Source organism: Delphinus delphis, chromosome 11 (genome assembly GCF_949987515.2).
Source record: "Delphinus delphis chromosome 11, mDelDel1.2, whole genome shotgun sequence".
NCBI classification, from domain to species: Eukaryota; Metazoa; Chordata; class Mammalia; order Artiodactyla; family Delphinidae; genus Delphinus; species Delphinus delphis.
Window position 1 is genome coordinate 42,113,283 of NC_082693.1, and position 20,216 is coordinate 42,133,498.

Sequence of the window (20,216 nt, forward strand, 5' to 3'; positions counted from 1 at the left end):
ACAAATTTATTATTTGGAAGAAATTAGATACCATTTATTGCAAGAATAACAAGTTTACAGGGAAATTATTAGTAATTTATGAATAGAAAATCTTTTTTCCCCCAAATGGTCAAGAGAATTGGGTTTGAGATTTGGATGTTCTTTTGCTATGGTTTGTATGGTCTGTATTTGCTTCTTCAAATAACTTTGGATGACTCTTACATGACCACGTTATTGTTTTCATAAATGGTATTTTTAGGAATTGGAAATAACAGAAAGTTCTGGTAGACTTGCCACTTGTCCTAAATAACTTGTGTAGCTAAATGCCTCTTTCCCAAAAAGTGACTGAAAAGCAACATCAGACCAGAATTTTAAGTGTTAAATGGATGTTTTTATGTAAGACAGTAGCAATAACAGAAGGCATAACAGTGGTTGGTTCCGTTGCTGGGCTTTTTTTTTTCAACTTGGTTTCTGTTGTTTAAATTACAGAAGGAACATTCTTACTTTTTTGGTGTGTGTGAAGATTTTTCAAGAGTGATAAGTGGACAAGGTTCTCGTCTCAAGATACAAGTGCCCATTTTGTTTTCAGTGTCATTAAAGTATAATTAACTTTTTAAAATTAATTAATTAATTAATTTGGCTGCATCAGGTCTCAGTTGCGGCAGGCGGGCTCCGTAGTTGCGGCTCACCAGCTCTGTAGTTGTGGCAATGTGGGCTCCTTAGTTGTGGCATGTGAACACTTAGTTGCAGCACATATGTGGGATCTAGTTCCCAGGCCTGGGACCAAACCCGGGCCCCCTGCTTTGGGAGCACGGAGTCTTATCCACTGCACCACCAGGGAAGTCCCAAAGTACAATTAATTTTAGAATAACTCCACTTTTGATCTTTTCTCTCCCACTCCAGATTTTTGGGAAAATTTTTTCCTATTTTTAACCTCTCTTATACCTTTACTTTTTTACAAATTTGCATTCTCCACTATTTTGTTGAAAGATAACAAACTTCACAATATACCAAAATAATACAGCTGAAAATTTAACTTTATTATTTTCCTATTTAAAAGTAATAGAGGGGGGCTTCCCTGGTGGCGCAGTGGTTAAGAGTCCGCCTACCAATGCAGAGGACACGGGTTCGAGCCGTGGTCCGGGAAGATTCCCACATGCCGTGGAGCAACTAAGCCCGTGCACCACAATTACTGAGCCTGCGATCTAGAGCCCACAAGCCACAACTACTGAGCCCGTATGCCACAACTACTGAAGCCCACGCGCCTAGAGCCCATGCTCCGCAACAAGAGAAGCCACCGCAATGAGAAGCCCACGCACCGTAACAAAGAGGGGCCCCCGCTCCCTGCAACTAGAGAAAGCCCGCGCGCAGCAACAAAGACCCAACGCAGCCAAAAATAAATAAATTTATAAAATAAAAAGCAATAGATACTCCTTATAGCATAAAAGGGGCGCACAAAAGGTATAAAGAAGTTAATTTTCAAATTACCTGTAATCCCATCCCAGAGAAAACTATTAACATTTTGGCATATTACATCTCATCAGTCTTTTCCTATGTATTTTTGAATGCAACTCAGATATTACCATATATAAAGTCTTATATCCAGCATTTTCACATAACATTATATTAAAATTATTTTTCTCTTATCTATAAAAATCCTCTTTGTAAACATAATTTTAATGGCAGAGTAATATTCCATCATATGGATATACTATCATTTATTTAAACATTCTCTTAATATCAAATACTTAAAGGAGAGTTAGTGGGTCAAAGCACATAAAAATTAAGACAGCTTTGTTTCCTGGAGAGGTTGTTCTTGAGAACACGGGGAGGGGATACAGGGAGATGGTAAGGGTTGGGGGAGGGGTCCAGGCCAGAAGAGAAGGAGCGGCTCAGAGGTCCTGGCCCAGCCGTTCCAGTTCATTCAGCAGGAAGTCCATATCCGCCCGCGTCAGCGCAGGGTTGGCCACGACCATGCGGAAGAAGTTGCCCCGGGTACCATGGGGCTGGTAGCCAATCATCATGGAGCCCTTCCTCACCATGCGCTCCTTGAGGATTGGGGCCACCTATGGGAGGAGTGGAGCAACCTTCCAGCTGCAGCCTGGGGTCAGGTGAGGGGCTGGGCTCCCCAACTTGCACCTCCCTCCACCCAGACACCTTCCAGAGACAGCAACTCACGGCTCGGATCCTGACGTGGCCCCAGTTTACCCTTGCCACCACATCCAGCCCACTGGACCTTCTCTACCTCCTGCATTCGTTCACGTCTCACCATTCTTCACGTTACCACGTGGGCCATTTTCTGCTAAATCCTGACTTTTTACTGAATCTCAACACTGCTTTTTCAGTCTAACTTCAAGCCTTCATCATCCTCGACACCTTCTTCTCCCCTCTCTGAATTCCTATAACATTTTTGATGTTTCGTATCATCTGCAGCACCTAGTACCGATCTATCCTTAGCGACCAGGACATACCTCCTGGCCTGACAGGGTTGCTCTGTCCCCAGCATTAGTGAGCAAAACTCCAAGATCTTTCTGCCTCACGTCTCTGTCCTGAGCCTGAGCTCCCAGCAGAATGCCCCACACCATGGATCTATGTACTTCACACTGGTGACTTTTCTTGTAATGCCCCTCTCCGTCTTCTTCTTACTTTCCAGAAGCATACCTTATCCCCCATTCCCAGCCTCACAGAAATGAGGACAAGTGGGTGTCGTCTTCCAGTTCACGGTCCCCGCCTCAGGAGCAAGAGACTAGCCAAGGGAACTGCCATGCCACTTACAGCCAGCAGGGGGCGGAAACACACCAGCTGCATCGGTTCCCTAATGGGTTAACCAGAGCAGGGAGGAGACTGCCTACCGTAGCCAGCCTTTCACCGTAATCCGGACTCCCCTTCTTCTCCCGCAGACTGGGGGGCACGAACCAGAAACACACGTTGACAAATTCAGGCTGGGAGGAATGAGGAAGAGGAAGGTGTGAGCTGAGGAAGGGGGACCTTTCCCCTCTCACTGCCCCTCTTCCCCAACCAGGGCTCTGCTGGGGAAGAGGGGCAGTGAGAGGGGAATGGCGGGGGGACGGGGGATGAAAAAGAGCACAAGGTCGGTCGTACCTCCATGACCAACTCAAAAGTTTCCCGCTTCTTCAATTCCTCCACCAGGTACCTGTGAACACACAGTGAGACACCATGGGTTGAGGAGGAAAGGCAGAGATACAGAAACAAAAGCAACCCAGAGAGTGAGTCAAGAGACACTAAGAGCAGGGAAGGGGTGCAGGGCTGGAGCCCAGAGAGGGGAAACGGGACTGCCCCCACTCCTACCGGGCAAGGGCAAAGGCCTGGTCCACACGCCGCTCCAGCCCCTGCCCGCCCTGTGCCTTCCACATGAGCCACAGCTTCAGACAGTCCACGCGGCGGCCACACTGCACCACCTTGTCTCCAGTGTCCAGAGCCACATCGTAGAACTTGTCCTGCTGGAACAGGTAGCTGGCCTGGGACCCGTGGCAGCGCTTGAGCAGGTTCTGTGGAGGGTGAGGAGACAGTCAGACCCACTCTCCCCGCCGAGGTTTCCTCCAGAGCTGCACTGGGCCGTTTCTTAGCTCAGTCCACATGCTTCTTTCCCTGGAACCAGGCGGCACTGATGGGACGGCTGCCAGCTGACTGAAACCCTCTCTCTGGGTTTTCTTCCAACACTCAGAGTTCTTCCCAAATGACGCAGGATCCCTCCGATTACGACTTAAGCCGGGAACTTTTTCCTTTGCACGAAGACAGGGGAGTGAGGGAGCCCACTACAGGGGATTAGGGTGGTCACAGATATTCAGCTTCAGATGGCATGGCAAGGAGAACGTGGTAAGGCCAGGAGCTCCTCTCAGGTGGGATAGAAAAGAAGACAGAGGTCCAGGGTGGGAGGTGGCGCCAGGGCGGGGGAGGGGCAGACCCACCGAGGTGTCCCGGAGAAGAAGAGCTGAGCACTGCAGGCCTGCGGAGAGGAGCTTGTGGGGATTCCAGGCCACGGAGTCAGCCCTGGGGTGGGCACAGCAAAGCAGGGTCAGCTGGCTCCCCCTCAAGCTGCCCAACCAGAGCCCCAACCTTTCCAGATCTCCAGTAAGAGGGGCCGGTCTCACCCCGGCCCAGCAGAAGAATTTCCAGGTCTGACGTCTGACCTCCCAGCCCCAATCAACCATCTCTCCAACCTCCCTCCTACCAGCCTCCTTCCCCTACCCCCACCTGAGCTCCCTGGTCCAAGACTACTCTCTGGATCAAGGATTTGAAGGTGAGATTCAGGACGTAGGGGGCTGTATGCACCTCTGGATCCCATTCAGGAGATGTCTATGTGTCTGTGACAGCAGGACACTCCCTCCCCAGGCGGCCTGTGGAGCAAAAGGAACAATGTGGGCTTTGGCCTTGGCCTCAGTTCAGCCCACCCCATCCTCAGGCCTGAGTACCACTCACATCCACGTGCAGCCACAGTCCATGACGCTGGCACACGTCTGCAACTGCCTCCAGAGGGTCAAAGGCCCCCAGCACGGTAGTGCCAGAGGTGACACTGACCAGGAATGGCACAGCACCCTGTGGCAAAAATGCAGAGGGAGAAAGAGGCTGTGAAGTCATCTCAAGAGCTACCCAGAGCCTGGTGCTGAGATCCAGCTCTGTAAATTCTTCACACGCCTGACCTGGGCCCTTGCAACCTTACAACGTGTTACTGTCCCCTTTAATTTGCAAGTGAGGACACTGAGATTCAGAGGAGTTAAGAAACCTGCCCCCAAGCTGAAACCCAGAGATGGAGTTCAAACCTAGGTCTGTCTGATGGTCTATTTCCAAAGTTCATACTCTTTCAACAAAGTTGAATGTCTTACCGGAAGATCAAAATGCTATTTTAAATATCCTAATAGTACAAACGTTTATGAGGAACTTGAATTAGTATTCAAAAAACTACAACAAAGAAAAGCGCAGGCCCAGATGGCTTCACTGATGAGTTGTACAAAACATTAAAAAAAGAACTGATATCAGCTAGGGCTTCCCTGGTGGCGCAGTGGTTAAGAGTCCGCCTGCCAATGCAGGGGACATGGGTTCGAGCCCTGGTCTGGGAAGATACCACATGCCGCGGAGCAACTAAGCCCGTGTGCCACAACTACTGAGCTTGCGCTCTAGAGCCCGCGAGCCACAACTACTGAAACCCGCATGCCTAGAGCCCGTGCTCCGCAAGAAGAGAAGCCACCGCAATGAGAAGCCCTCACTGCAGCGAAGAGCAGACCCCGCTCGCCGCAACTAGAGAAAGCCCGCGTGCAGCAACGAAGACCCAACGCAGCCAAAAATAAACAAATTTAAAATTAATGAATTAAAAAAAAAAAGAATTGATACCAGCTCTTCATCAGCTTCCAAAAAAATGATACACCATGACAAAGGGGGATTTGTCCCAAGAGGGCAAGCTTGGTTTAACATCCCAAAATCAATTAATGTAATACATCCTATCAATAGAATAAACGAAAAAAACCCACATCTCAATGTGGTTTATTGATCGTCTCAGTAGACACAGAAAAACATTTGACAAAATCCAAAACTCCTTCATGATATAAACACTCAAAAAACTAGGATTTGAAGGGAACTTCCTTAACCTGATAAAGGGCAACTACAAAAACACCCACAGCTAACATCATACTCAATGGCGAAAGACTGAAAGCCTTCCCCCTAAGATCAGGAACAAGACATGGATGTTCACGCTCCTCATTTCTAGTCAACATTGTGCTGAGGTTCTAGCAGGGCAATTAGGTAAAAAAAAATAAGAGCCATCCAGATTGGAAAGGAAAAGAGCAAAATTATCTGTATTTGCAGATCACATTATATTATACCGAGTAAATCCTAAGGAATCCACTAAAAAAAAACTATTAGAATTAATAAATGAGTTCAGCAAGTTCGCAGGGTACAAGATCAATATTCAAAAATCAGTTGTATTTCTACACATTAGCAGTGAACAATCCAAAAATGGAATTAAGAAAACAATTTCATTTATAAGAACATCAAAAAACAATAAAATACTTAGGAATAAACTCAACAAAAGAAGTGTGAAACATATACTCCGAAAACTACAAAGCACTGTTGAAAGAAATCAAAGAAGACCTAAATAAATGGAGGCATTCCATGTTCATGGATCTACAGATTGAACACATCCCTATCAAAATCCCAGTTGGCTTCTCTGCAGAAATTGACAAGCTGATCCTAAAATTCAAATGGAAATTTAAGGGACCCAGAAAGCCAAAACCATCCTGAAAAAGAACAAAGTTGGAGGACTCACACATCTGATTTCAAAATTTACTACAAAGCTATATGAAGACAATGTGGTCTATAGGATAGACATGCAGATCAATGGAATAGACCGAGAGTCCAGAAATAAATCCTCACACGTACACTCAATGGATTTTAACAAGGATGCCAAGACAATTCACTGGGGAAAGAACAATCTTCTCAAAAACCGATGCTGCGACCATTTGCATGTGGAGATATATACATATTTTTTTAAATTTATACTTAAATACATAGTTGAGGTATTTTTATGTTAACATATATATTCCCATCTTATTCTTTTAAATGGCTGCATACTACTCCAACAATAACAACAATCGCAGCTAATATTTGTATACTGCTTCACTGTTCTAAGTGCTTTACACATAATTTAAGCCTTACAACAACCCTATAAGTTCTATATTATGCTCATTTTACAAAGGAAGAAACTGACACAGATACATCATAATTTATCTATTGATGGATATTTAAATTTCTTTTTTAATTTTACACTTCGCTCCAGTGCACACAATGCTAAGCACTTGTGATGATGATTTATAAACTAATCCTAGCAGCAGGACACAGAGTCAGTGGATAGATACATTTAAAATGGTATAGGACTTCTCTGGTGGTCCAGTGGCTAAGACTCCGTGCTCCCAATGCAGGGGGCTCGGGTTCGATCTCTGGTCAGGGAACTAGATCCCACATGACACAACTAAGAGTTCACATGGGACTTCCCTGGTGGCACATATTAAGAATATGCCCGCCAATGCGGGGGACGTGGGTTCGAGCCCTGGTCCAGGAAGATTCCACATGCCATGGAGCAACTAAGCCCATGCGCCACAACTACTGAGCCTGCGCTCTAGAGCCCGCAAGGGGGAACCCCATGCCACAACTAGTGAAGACTGCGCGCCTAGAGCCTGTGCTCCACAACAAGAGAAGCCACCACAATGAGAAGCCCGCACACCTCAAAGAAAAGTAGCCCCCTCTCGAAGCAACTAGAGAAAAGCCCGCACGCAGCAACGAAGACCCAATGCAGCCAAAAATAAATAAATAAATTTATTAAAAAAAAAAAAAAAGAGTTCACATGCCGCAACTAAAAGATCCTGCATGCCACAACTAAGACCCGCAGCAGCCAAATAAATAAATATTTGTAAATAAATAAATAAGTAAATAAAAATGGTATAGATAGTGCTGAAACGCCCTCCAAGACGGCTGCAGCAGCTCCCATGTCCCCTAGTGCGGAGGGGCGTGCAAGGGCCTCCACATCTCCCATTGCTCCAAGTCTGCATTGCTCACCACTGGCCCGCACATCTTCCTGAACTTCCTGCACAGACCCTGCCAGCTCACAGAAACCTTCTGGGCTACACCTCAGGTCCCCAACATCCTCCCTGCGGTGCCCCTTGGGACTCCACTCAGTGACTCAGTCCTACCCCTGCCCTGCGATCCGATACTGCCCATGGGTCTCAGCAGGACTACAGTGTCCTTGCTCCCCAGGCATCCCTTCAGCCCACCAGGGAAACGGGCACAGAGATCAAGGGGAGGGATGAGGGGAGCCTTGAGTAGGCACAGGCCAAGGAACCCTCCAAGAAGGGAACAGAAGGGTCCTGTTCCACTGCCTCAGCACCCCTCACTCACTCACCTCGGCCTCAGCCAGACCGATCTGCCTCTCCAGATCCTCAGGGATCATTTTCCCTCTGGAAAAGAAAACTTAGTGGGTAGGGGAGTAATAGGTTCTCTAGGCTGGGCAGCAGAACTGTCGAGAGCAGGGTAATGTGCAGTTAGCAATGCAGAGGCCACAGTGTTGATTTTTCCCTAAGAGGGGTAAACAGATCTCAGGGGACAGGGCGGAGACTCTAGCAGGCACTGGTAGACAGCAGAGGCAATTCGGTGGGAACAGCGCAGGGAGAGAAGTCCGCCGGGGTGTGCGCCAGAGGCCAGAGCCCCTGGCAATGAGAAGGCACACGGCGCCAGGCTGGGTCTGAGACATGCAGACAGAAGGACCTTCACCTCTCATCTGCCTTGACCATTCGGACACTGTCGGTGCCAAGTCCCAGAAAAGCAGCTCCTTTCTTGACAGAGTAATGACACTGTGGAGGAAGGCAGAGGGCAGGGAGGGTGGGGAGGAGAGAGACTGGTCAAACAGATGAGACCCTGTAGGCCAGGGCTTCTGAAATACTCATGGGCCTACAAATCACCAGTGTGTCTGGTTAAAATGCAGATTCATCTTCAGTAGGTCTGGGCTGGGGCCCGAGATTCTGCATTTCTAACAAGCTCCCAGGTGATACTGATGCTGCTGGCCCATGGCCCATACTCTTAGCAGAAAGGGTGTGGACTGTGTACACTGCACTGGATGCCCCTCTGCTACCCCCACACAGAAGGCAAGGTGAACGGGGAGTGTTTACACAGCCCCCTTGGTTGGAAGGAAGCACATCCGCCTGGGGGCAGGCTGGTCTCGGAAGAGATGGGTCTGAGCAGGCAGAGGATCTGACAGGTGTCGGACTCAGCTGGCTGGAGATTAGAATCGGGGAGCCCAGGGTAGGCCTGTGCCTCTTCCCACCTCCTCTGATGTGAAAAGGGCCAGGGGCGGCAGTGCCCAGAGGCCCCTCTGTTTGCAATCCGGGTAGCGCTGATAGCGGGCCAGGTTCACAGCATACATGTTGGAGATGGAGCCACCTGTCACAGGGAAGGGGTGGTGGCAAGAGGGAGGGGCAGTGGGTCAAAACTGGAGCTTGGCTCTCTTGACCTCTCCACCCAGAAGAACTGATCAAAGAAGCACAAGTGATTGGCTACCAGGCCACGAGTTCTGAGGGCTCGACAAATGGCACGCTGGTAACCCAGACAGCGGGATCTGCAGATCCCGACTCCCCCTCCTTATCCGGGGCTGATCCCGGGATCCACCCCCCCCCACCCCCCCGCCAGGACAGCAGGCACTGATGCCATGTATTATTTGGCAAACATGAGGATACGGGGGACTGGGCAGCTTCTCTCTGGTTTGGCCGGAGCCCAGCTGGAGAAGAAACAAAGAAGAATCACCCCTCCCTGCCAGCTTACAGCAAGAGGACAGTGGGGAAGGAGGAACCCTTGAAAAGGCCAAAGAAAGGCCCCCCTCCTGTTTACATACCAGGGCAGAAGACGCCGTCCCCAGAGCTCCAGCCCACCAGGGCCCGGAGTTTCTTCAACACCTCTTCTTCCATGAGGACAAACACGGGGGCGATCTCATATGTGTACCTGCCAGGAGAGGGAATGATGAGAATGGGAAAGAGACAGGGAGAGACTCTGCGAGGAGTTGGAGAGAGGAGGTGGACAGAGTGAGTGAGAGAGGGTCCAAAGAGAGGACTGAGTTGGTGAAAAAGAACCAGGGAGGAAAAGATGAGAAAAAACTGGAGCCGGGAGGCATGAGAAAGCTTGAGAAAGGAAGCCCAAAGGGTACGAGGGGAAAGACTCTGCCAGCAGAGATTCCCAGAAAAGACAGGGGGGCAAGCACCATTCTCCTCTCCTGCCCACCGAGTGTATCTCCCACAAACCCAAATCCTTTCGGGGAGGTGCAAGGGGGCCCGGGGATGGCTCACTGGCTGGTGTTGAGGCTCTCAGTGACAATGCGTCCAGCCAGGGCATGAGGGTCCAACCCTGAGAAGAGCTGGTTGAAAAAACGAGGGTGACCTGGAGAAGGGGGACGAGGGCTCAGTGTGGAGCTGGGTACAAATTCTAGATGCGCCTCCCCGCAGGACCCAGGACCTACAGGTCTTCACACTGTAGCGGATCACAGCCCGGCAGCGCTCCAGGATCTGCTCCTGTGACTCCCCCTCATTCCGCAGCTCCAGATCCAGAAGCTGCTTCAGCTCCTCTGGCTCCCTCCACTCGCAGACCTAGGAGGAGAAGCGGGAGATTCTGGGGGCGCTGAGGCACCCCGCTGACTGGCTGCCCAAACCACATCTCAGCAGACAGAAGACACCACCAAGCTGCACTTACAGCAAATTAGGAATATTTTCCAAGCAACACATGAACAAGGGTAAATAAACACAGTCTGGCCCAGTATGTAATCCCTGAGGCACACAGTGAGAGTGATGAATTCTGGGGAGAAGCCTGCACAGAGGAGGAAAGTTCTCAGCCAGGTTTGATGGGCAGGAGGAGGGGGGAGAAAAGACCCACCTTCTCGGAGGCACTGGTCCCTTTCCGAATGACCTCATCCACCACAATCCCAAACACATCCCGGAGCAAGGCTTCTGCAGCCACGGCGTCCCCATCAAGGGAGAGGAGTGGTTGAGAGTCAGCCATCAGGAGAAAATCTGTGAGCAGAGCAGGAGTTATTCCCTACTCAGTCTGGGGACCCCACCTGGACCTAACCAGCAAGAACTTCAACTCTGTAATGGGCCTAAGGCCTAGCCCCAGGCTTCACTGTACAGATAAGGCAAGTGAGAGCGCCCAGGGAGAGAGCCAGCAGAAACAGGTGGGAAAGAAGTGCTGAGCAGGTAGAAACCAGTGGCCACTGCTCACCAAAGGCACAGGTGAGAAGCTTACCTTTCTGCTCAGGTCTTCGTCCAGGTGAGCTGGAAGCAGGGGACACAACTGGCTTTTTAGAGTGTTAGGACTAGGGCAGCAGAGGGAGCAAGGTATAGGCAGCAGTCACATGGCCATGACATCATTCTCATGACCCATGCCCTGAAGATTTGGGATAGGGCCAGCAGGTTAAGATAAGTTTCCTGAATAACCATTAGCTGACATGAAGAAGCGGGGAGATGAGATGTAAGGCAAAAACACATGCCACCTTCACTTAGACTGGAGAAGAACAGAGTAATGGTTTAGGCAGGCCTGAGAGGCCAATCTCTTTGCATCCCAACCCCCAGAGTCTTCTCAGAACTGTCCTGATTTCTAAAGCCCTCTTCTCTGAAGAGCAGGAAGAAAAGGAGGCCACACTGAGGAGGCAGACCGTTAAGTATAATCCTGTGCCTTGCAGGTTGAGAGTGCTTAAGAAACAGGGAGTGGCTGTTTGTTTTTGTTTTTGTTTTGTTTTTTTGCAGTACGAGGACCTCTCACTGTTGTGGCCTCTCCCGCTGCAGAGCACAGGCTCCGGACGCGCAGGCTCAGCGGCCATGGCTCACGGGCCCAGCCTCTCCGCGGCACGGACCGGGGCACGAACCCGTGTCCCCTGCATCGGCAGGCGGACTCTCAACCACTGCGCCACCAGGGAAGCCCGGGAGTGGCTGTTTGAAGTGAGCACCAACTGTGTTCACACCAGGGTGCTGGGGTTGGTGGGTGGGGAGGGGGGATACTGATGCACGTGCAACAGTTACAGCCCAGGGCGCTGGCGAGATGCTGATCCCAAGCGCTATTCAGGAGAAGAGATGGATGAAGGCTGAAGCCTGAGAAGGATCTGCAGTGGGACTGGGGCTGCAACTTGAAAGCAGGCAGGAGAAACAGGGCTGGAGAAAGGGAGGAAGAGAGGCATTCAGGGACAGGGGGGAATGCCATGAGCATACATCAGGAATGAGTATGGCTGATTCTCAGGTCAGCGAAGGTGCCTGGCCGGCTGGAGAGAAGGTCTGCAAGGACGACACGGGAGCAGAGGCAGGGTGGGCAGAGCTGCACGAGAGATTATGGACAGCCTTGAGTGCCAGCCAGGCCAAGAATCTAGATTTTATCCTGCAGAAAATGGAAAGCCACTGAAAGATTCTGTGGCAAGGATTAATGTGATGAAAACAATGCTCTCAGAAGACCAGTGTATAGCAGATGGATGCAGAAGAATGAACAGGCCATTGCTGTAAACCAGGAAAGAGGTGAGCCACACGTGAATAAGGGTGGTGTCGCTGGGGAAGGACAGGTAGAGGAATTATACTCAATTCAACACTTACGGAATCTACATTGGAGGGGAAGGAAGGGTCAAGGACGACCCTGGGGTTTCAAGCCTGGGTGACTGGAAAAATAATGGTGCCCATAAAAGAAATAGGGATGCAGAAAGTGGAGGCTGGATGGAAAGTAGATTGTTATTTCTTGGAAATACTCATCTAAGTGGAGATGTCCAGGGCTACAAATACGCATATGGGAGGAAGTCAGGTCCAGAGCTCTGCTGAGATGCAGGAATGAGAAGCAGACTCGAGAGGTGGGGCACAGCTGAAGCCTTGTGATGGGCTCCATTCCCCAGGGGAGAGAATGCTCACAGAGATGGCCAGGGAGAGAGGGGCAAACACCAAGGCCTGGGGAACCCGCCAAATGAGGGGGTAAGAGGATCCAGGAAACATGGAACGGAAGGAATCTTCCTCTGGTATAATCCACTGTCAGCAGCCACTGGACCCCAAGCTAGTTGAAAACACAGGTCCAAGGGACCCCAGTGGTCCTATCCTTAAACTTCTCCTCAGTAGATTGGGTTTTGGGAAACTAGGGGAACTGACTCAGCCTTGAGAATAAGACTCAATCCTTCATCAGTGCTCACTCTGGCTCCCCTGACAGGTGGCAGCAGTGGGGCGTTTTAGGTGGAAAGGCTAGGAGAGACGCTAATAAAAATAGGCACCATGGAAGTACTTACCACATGCCTCATTCTGTACTTAACATGCATTATTCTCATCTTCACAACGACTGAAGTTAAGTTTATGACCCACATTTAAAGATGAGGAAACAGATTTCAGAGACACTACGTATATAACGTGTCCAGGTCATGCAGCCAGCATGTGGCTGAGCTGGGTCTGGACAAGGGTGTGTGGGGCTCTGAAGACCCCGCCCCTAATCGCCAGGCTCCACCGCCTTGTGCGGGGCTCCCTCAGCCACTGAGCTTGCTTTGGCACAAAGGCTTCTGGGCCAGGAGTGAGTACACCTCAGGGCCTCAGTTTCTGTAAAATAAGGGATTTAAAGAGAGAACCTCCAAGGTATCTGTGGGTGTTCATCAGCTCAGGCAGTTAGATACGGCAAGCAGGCCAGGGGAGTGGAAAACAGGCTGCAAGGAGGGAACGACTGGTGAAGAAAGAGAGACCCCAGGCTGGAGGAAGGCTTTTCCCAAAGTTCTGAAAAGAGGTCTGCAGGGAAGACATGGCTCTGTCCACCCGGCCCCTTCTGTATCCATCCCACTAAAGTCACCACCCAGAAACGAAAGGTGGGGACTTCCCTGGTGGCGCAGTGGTTATGAATCTGCCTGCCAATGCAGGCAACACGGGTTCGAGCCCTGGTCTGGGGCTCCACATGCCATGGAGCAACTAAGCCCGCGAGCCACAACTACTGAGCCTGCGTGCCACAACTACTGAAGCCCGCGTGCCTAGAGCCCGTGCTCTGCAACAAGAGAAGCCACTGCAATGAGAAGCCCGCGCACCACAACGAAGAGTAGCCCCGCTACCGCAACTAGACAAAGCCTGCGCATAGCAGCGAAGACCCAGTGCAGCCAAAAATAAATAAACTTAATAAATAAAAAAAAAAAAAGGGCTTCCCTGGTGGCGCAGTGGTTGAGAGTCCGCCTGCCGATGCAGGGGACACGGGTTCGTGCCCCGGTCCGGGAAGGTCCCACATGCCACGGCGCGGCTGGGCCCGTGAGCCATGGCCACTGAGCCTGCGCATCCGGAGCCTGTGCTCCACAACGGGAGAGGCCACAACAGTGAGAGGCCCGCGTACCGCAAAGAAAAAAAAAAAGAAAGAAAGGTGGAGGCAAGGGCTCTGAACACCCCCAGTTTCCTCTGGGGTAAACAAGGAGGTGAGGCATCCCTACCCTCACGCCCCACACAGAATCCTGTCCTGGGGACCTGAGAGAGTTTTCCTTTTACAAAGCAAGAAGGACGTTAACCCCCAAGATAGAATAATAAAGCAAAGAAACATAAATAAACTTAGGAATAGCACTTTCGTCCCTGGCTGAGAAGATGCTGGAAGGACCAAGTAGGGTTTGTTTAAAAATTGACAAGTTTTGTATGGACAGCAAGGGGGGAAAGTGGCGGGGGTGGATGGTGGGATGAACTGGGAGATTGGGATTGACATATATACACTAATATGTATAAAATAGATAACTAATAAGAACCTGCTATATAAAAAAATACATAAAATAAAATTCAAAAATTCAAAAAAAAATTGACAAGTTTTTCTTACTTCATGGGATCTTTAGTTCATAAACTCCTCCAGCCATCAACTCCCTTGTATCTTTCTTTCCTTCACTTACACAACCTAGATTGTACGGTCTGTTGTTTCAACCACTCTGTCCAAAATCCTCAACTCCCTGGCCCTAATGTCCTTCCACCAAATCCACCTGGCAAAACCCCAATCCAACTGGCCAGTCCTTCTCTTACCAAATCCACCAGGACTGCTGAATTCTGCTAGTGAAAACCACCTAACCATTCAAATTGGTTTTGCTATAAATTCATGGTCTCTGTGCTCATTCCAATAAAACACACCAGATTAAATGCATATGTTTACCACTACTCCTTCCTGAAACCCCACTAAATTATATCAGTGGAATTTTAAATTCAGAAGAATAAAGCAGGGCTTCCCTGGTGCCTCAGTGGTTGAGAGTCCGCCTGCCGATGCAGGGGACACGGGTTTGTGCCCTGGTCCGGGAAGATCCCACATGCCGCGGAGCGGCTGGGCCCGAGAGCCACGGCCACTGAGCCTGCGCGTCCGGAGCCTGTGCTCCGCAACGGGAGAGGCCACAACAGTGAGAGGCCCGCGTACCGCAAAAAAAAAAAAAAGAAGAATAAAGCAGATGGGAGACAAGAGGTGAGAGATGTGAATAACTGTAGAAGGTAGAAAGCAGATGAGAAGTGGTAACTGGTTCAGCAAATGCAAAAAGTTAAAGCCACTCTGTCTGCAGAGGGTTATGCCAACAGGATATAAGCTGCTTCTTAGGGCAGAAGCCCAGAAAGGCTCAGGAATTTACAACAGTAGCTACCTGGGAAGCCAGGAGGAAGAAGCACAGCTAAAAACGTGGAAATTAGATGAAAATTTATACAAGGAACATTTAGACCCTCACTTTTCTCCCCCTGCCCATTCAGCGAGGCAACTCCCCTCTCCTCCACCTAATTCCAAAGAAGCAGGAAGTCTGTTTTCTAGAGAAACTGAAATGGAGCAGCTGGGACTTAGGGATGCCAAGCACAGCAGAAGTTGAGGAGGAGGCACTGTACTGAATACAAGAGGATTAGCGGGAGGTATCCAGTCAAGTCCTTTCTCCCGATCAGTGTTCAGAACCAGTGGCCTGGGGTAAACCTTCCAGGGTCAGGAGACTGGAGGATTCCTCTCTGAAGAAACTGACCTCAATAGCCCTAGAGAAAAGACCTGACACTTATTTCAGTCCTCGCCCAATCACCTAGTCAGTGATGCCCACAAGTCAATAAATACATCCTTTCTATGCACTTGGGCCTTCCAGTATGCCTTAGTGCCTCACTCTTAAATGTGAGCAGACAGACAGCCAGGGACTACCCGACACCTGAGTAAAGCCCCTAGTGTGAACCACAGAGGTAAAAACAGACACACTGAAAAAAGGTATTTGGTAAAAGAGGAGAAATGCAAGGAGCAGAAGAAAGCTTCAAAAATTCAGGAAGATACTGCACTCATAACAAAAAAAAAGGGGGGGGTTTGCTCTCAAAAAGGAACACTCAGAGAACAATGAGAAGCTCTAGGGTTTTAAAAATATGACAACTGAAATGGCAGTCAAGAAAATCACACAGAAAGATAAAAATATAAAGAGATGGGCAACAAAACATAAAAGAACTATAGAAGATCGATCCAAAAGGCCCAAGAGTCAACTAATAGAAGTTTCAGAAACAGAAGGGGAAAAAGGTGGCAAGAAATTAAAAAAAAAAAAAAGCTTTATAGAACAGGATAGATCAAATGGATCCACTGAATGACCAACAGGAAGACAGATGATACTATTGTTTCAGAACAATGGAGGATCCAAAGACTTCCAGAGACAAAACCCAAACCAGGTCACAGACAAAGGACAGAGAATCAGACCACATCATATTTCGCCCAACACAGGAGAGAGGTGAAGGGAATTCCCAGGACTGTGATGAAGGTAGTAACCATCTTCAGAGGCAAAAAGCAGCAATGACTCTCTCAACTGGACACACAAAACTGCCTGGCAACATTACTCTTCTTCTATTGTCAGCTCTATCTCCAACTCTCTGGAACAATTATTTCAAAAATTTCCCACACCTCTCAAATTATTGACCTATCAACCTTCTCCCTGTTTCCCTCTCATTTCAAATTCTTATAGAAAATAAAAACCATCCAAACTCACTCAACTTTTTGTCACCTGCACTCTGGATCCCTCTCTGCCTTACTTCAGTATTTATTCATTATCTGGTATATATGTGCCAAGCACTTTGGTGACCACTAGAGGTCACAATGGAGAGCAAAAGACCACAGCCCTGCCCTCCTGAGGTTCACAGTCTAAAGCACAGGTCACAAACTGGAAGACGGAGGGCCAACTGCTACCCATAGACATGGTTTTGTTTGGCTTGCATAGTACATTTTAAAACTTTAAAAAACAATTGTCAATGCCGAAACTTCCAGCTTCTTGTGAAAAAAATCAGAAGATCTAGCAACACTGGGCCTGAATTTTAAGGAGCAACAATGCTGTAGTTGGAGTTCCCCCTTTATTATTATTATAGTTGTGCATTCATTGGGTTTTCTTTTCAATTTTTAGATTTTTGAATAAGCAACACATTCAGGTAGTTCAAAACCAAAACACATGAAAATATTAATAGTGAAAAGTCTAATTTCCACCCCATTCCATATGCCCCATTCCAGGTAACTATTTTTATTAGTGTCTCAGATACTCTTTCAGAGTTTTTAATGCAAATACTAACAAATGTATATATATATTATTTTCTCCTTTTTCACATAAAAGCATATAATCCCTGTTGTGCACCTTGCATTTTTTCAGTTAACAGTATATGAGTGATCATATAGAACATATAGAACTTCCTCATTCTTATTTTTTAATATAACAGCTTTATTGAGATAATTTACATACTCTAAAGCATATCCTTTTAAATTGTACAATTCAGTCCCACCTGGGGTACCAAAAAAATTTTTAAATAAAAAATAAATAAATTGTACAATTCAGTGGTTGTTCATGTAGTAACAAAATTGTGCCACCATCATCACTAATTCCAGAACATTCTCATCCTCACAGAAAGGAACTCCCCATTCTCCCCTCCCCCCACCACTGACAACCACTCATCTTTTTTCTGCCTCTAAAGATCTGCCTATTCTGGACACTTTCACATAAATGGAAACAAACAGTATGTTATCTTCTGTGACTGGCTTCTTTTACTTAGCATAATGTTTTCAAGGTTCATCCATGTTGTAGCATGTATCAGAACTGCGTTCCCTTTTATGATCAGATAATATTCCATTGTATGGATATACCACATTTCAAGTATCCATCAATTGATGGACATTTAGGTTGCTTCCACAATTAAGCTATTGTGAATAATGCTGCTATGAACATTAATATACAATTTTTTGTGTGGACATGTTTTCAATTCTCTTGGGTACATACCTGGTAGTGGAATTGCTAGCTCATAAAGTAACTTTACGTTTGACTTTTTGTTGTTGTTGCGCCAGGCCTTAGTTGCAGCTCACAGACTCCTTAGTTGCAGCAGGAGGTCTCCTTAGTTGTGGCATGCGAACTCTTAGTTGCGGCATGTATGTGGGATCTAGTTCCCTGACCAGGGATTGAACCCAGGCCCCCTGCATTGGGAGCGAGGAGTCTTAACCACTGCACCACCAGGGAAGTCCCACATTTAACTCTTTGAGGAACTGCCGAACTGCTTTCCAAAGTGACTACACTATTTTACATTCCCATGAGGGTTCCCATTTCTCCACATCCTTGACAGACTTGTTATTGTCTGTCTTTCTGATTACAGCCATCTGCATTTGTAACTTTGATAAGGATTGCCAACATCCATAGAGGTGACACCAATGTATGAAAGCGTCTGTGTTCTCAGCCTCAGTAACAGAGCATGCTGTCAAACTTCTGAATCTTTTTAATTCGAGGAGTAAAAAATATCTTAGTATAGCTTTATTTTGGTTGAACTCCAGTATTAGTCAGTTTTGCTGTGGTAACTAATGACTTCAAAACCCCACCGTCTTGGGACTTCCCTGGTGGTCCAGTGGTTAAGACTCCGTGCTTACACTGCAGGGGGCGAGGGTTCGATCTCTGGTTGGGGAACTAAGATCCTGCAAGCCGTGCACGGTTGCGGGGCAGGGGGGACCACTGCCTTACAACAGAGATTTATTTCTCTTTCAAGGTTTATATTGGTGGTAGGGTTGGCTATAGCTCTGATTCATATGCCTTTATTCCAAGACCCAGGCTGAAGGAACAGCCCCTACTTGGGACACAATGTTCTCACAGAAGAGAAAACCATGCACCAGCTCCTAAAACTTCTGCTCAGACCTAGCATACGGCATATCTGGTCAGATCCAGTTGACCAAAGCAAGCCCTGGGGCAGTGGGGTGAGGATGTATATTCCTCCCACAAGGGGGCACTGTGAAGTGCATGACAGTGGATGATGATTGGATGACAATCCTCAGAAGAGGACTGGCCACAGGCCCTTAGAATTTTGCATTCTGTTTCACCTCAGTCCACACTAGTCCACCTCACTCATCTGCTTTACCTGCCTGGCCCTGTAGACATCTGAGTTGGACCCATTGGTCTAAGGGGTTCCTCTCCTTCTCCTTCAGGGATACCCTCTTGATGACCCCCGCCCCCCATTTCTCCAACTCTTCTTCCCACTACCTCTTTCTCACAGCGTTTTATTTTTTATTTTATTATTTTTTTTGCGGTACGCGGGCCTCTCACTGTTGTGGCCTCTCCCGTTGCGGAGCACAGGCTCCGGACGGGCAGGCTCAGCGGCCATGGCTCACGGGCCCAGCCGCTCCGCAGCATGTGGGATCCCCCTGGATTGGTGCACGAACCCGCGTCCCCTGCATCGGCAGGTGGACTCTCAACCACTGCGCCACCAGGGAAGCCCTCTCACAGCATTTTAAATTGTCTAAACCTCTCACAACACATTCCCACTCCAGCCACCTCCTCTTCTCAGCCAACCTTCTTAAAAGAGTTGTCTCCACTCCATCTTCATTTCCTCTCCTCTCACACTTTCCTGAGCCCACCACCATGTAGCTTACACCTTCAATGCCACCAAGAACATCCCTGCCTCCAAATCCAATGGACACATATCATCTTTATCCTACTTGACCCCTCTGGAGCCAACAGACATAGTTTGCCATCCCATCTTGAAACATTTTCTTTCACTGGCTTCCATATGACTACCCCTGACCATTTCTTAGTTCCCTTTGCCTTTTCACCTTCCTCTGGCCCTCCCTCAGGGTTCTATCCCATGGCCTCTTTCATCTGTGTTCTGCACCTCTCCCTGGACAATCTACTCTGTTTCCAGGGCTACATGCTGGTGACTCCTCCATCCCAGACATCTCTCCCCAGCCAAGATCCATGATGCCACCTGCCTAATTTGGAAGTCTCACAGGACTTCACACTCAACAGGTCCAAAAGTGGACTCATTATGAGCCTTTTTCTTGCGGCTCTTTTTCTTGAGTTCCCTGGTTAAGTGAATGGTACCATCTTCTGAAACCTAGATTCTAACTGAGCTCCTGCCTCCTCATCCTTGGCTGATTTTTTTCCTTTTTATTTAGTCTTCAAATGTTATATCTTTATTTCTCATTCAAAACATCAGCAGGAAAAAAAAAAAAAACCATCAGCAGAGGGGCTTCCCTGGTGGCACAGTGGTTGAGAGTCCACCTGCCGATGCAGGGGACGCGGGTTCGTGCCCCGGTCCGGGAAGATCCCACATGCCGTGGAGAGTCTGGGCCTGTGAGCCATGGCCGCTGAGCCTGCACATCCGGAGCCTGTGCTCCGCAATGGGAGAGGCCACAACAGTGAGAGGCCAGCGTACAGAAAAAAAAAAAAAAAAAAAAAATCAGCAGAACACTAAAACCTGGATAAAGCTTTTTCTTCTGTGTTATGCTGTAAAATTCTTTTCCTT

At 48.4% G+C, this 20,216-nt stretch overlaps 1 protein-coding gene across 1 annotated transcript in view; it reads right to left on the reverse strand.

The window, feature by feature from the left end:
- CSAD (cysteine sulfinic acid decarboxylase) overlaps nt 1–20,216 on the reverse strand; it is a 27,254-nt gene continuing 7,038 nt past the window's right edge. The window contains exons 2-15 of the mRNA XM_060024853.1: nt 10,399–10,535; nt 9,989–10,115; nt 9,819–9,909; nt 9,371–9,477; nt 8,807–8,922; nt 8,257–8,336; nt 7,889–7,943; nt 4,420–4,536; nt 4,273–4,337; nt 3,909–3,990; nt 3,289–3,488; nt 3,082–3,133; nt 2,832–2,921; nt 1–2,045 (exon numbers count right to left, since the gene is read on the reverse strand). Of these exons, the coding sequence (XP_059880836.1) occupies nt 1,872–2,045; nt 2,832–2,921; nt 3,082–3,133; nt 3,289–3,488; nt 3,909–3,990; nt 4,273–4,337; nt 4,420–4,536; nt 7,889–7,943; nt 8,257–8,336; nt 8,807–8,922; nt 9,371–9,477; nt 9,819–9,909; nt 9,989–10,115; nt 10,399–10,524 (1,482 nt within the window). The 5' untranslated portion in view covers nt 10,525–10,535 and the 3' untranslated portion in view covers nt 1–1,871. The remainder of the gene's footprint in view (nt 2,046–2,831; nt 2,922–3,081; nt 3,134–3,288; nt 3,489–3,908; nt 3,991–4,272; nt 4,338–4,419; nt 4,537–7,888; nt 7,944–8,256; nt 8,337–8,806; nt 8,923–9,370; nt 9,478–9,818; nt 9,910–9,988; nt 10,116–10,398; nt 10,536–20,216) is intronic.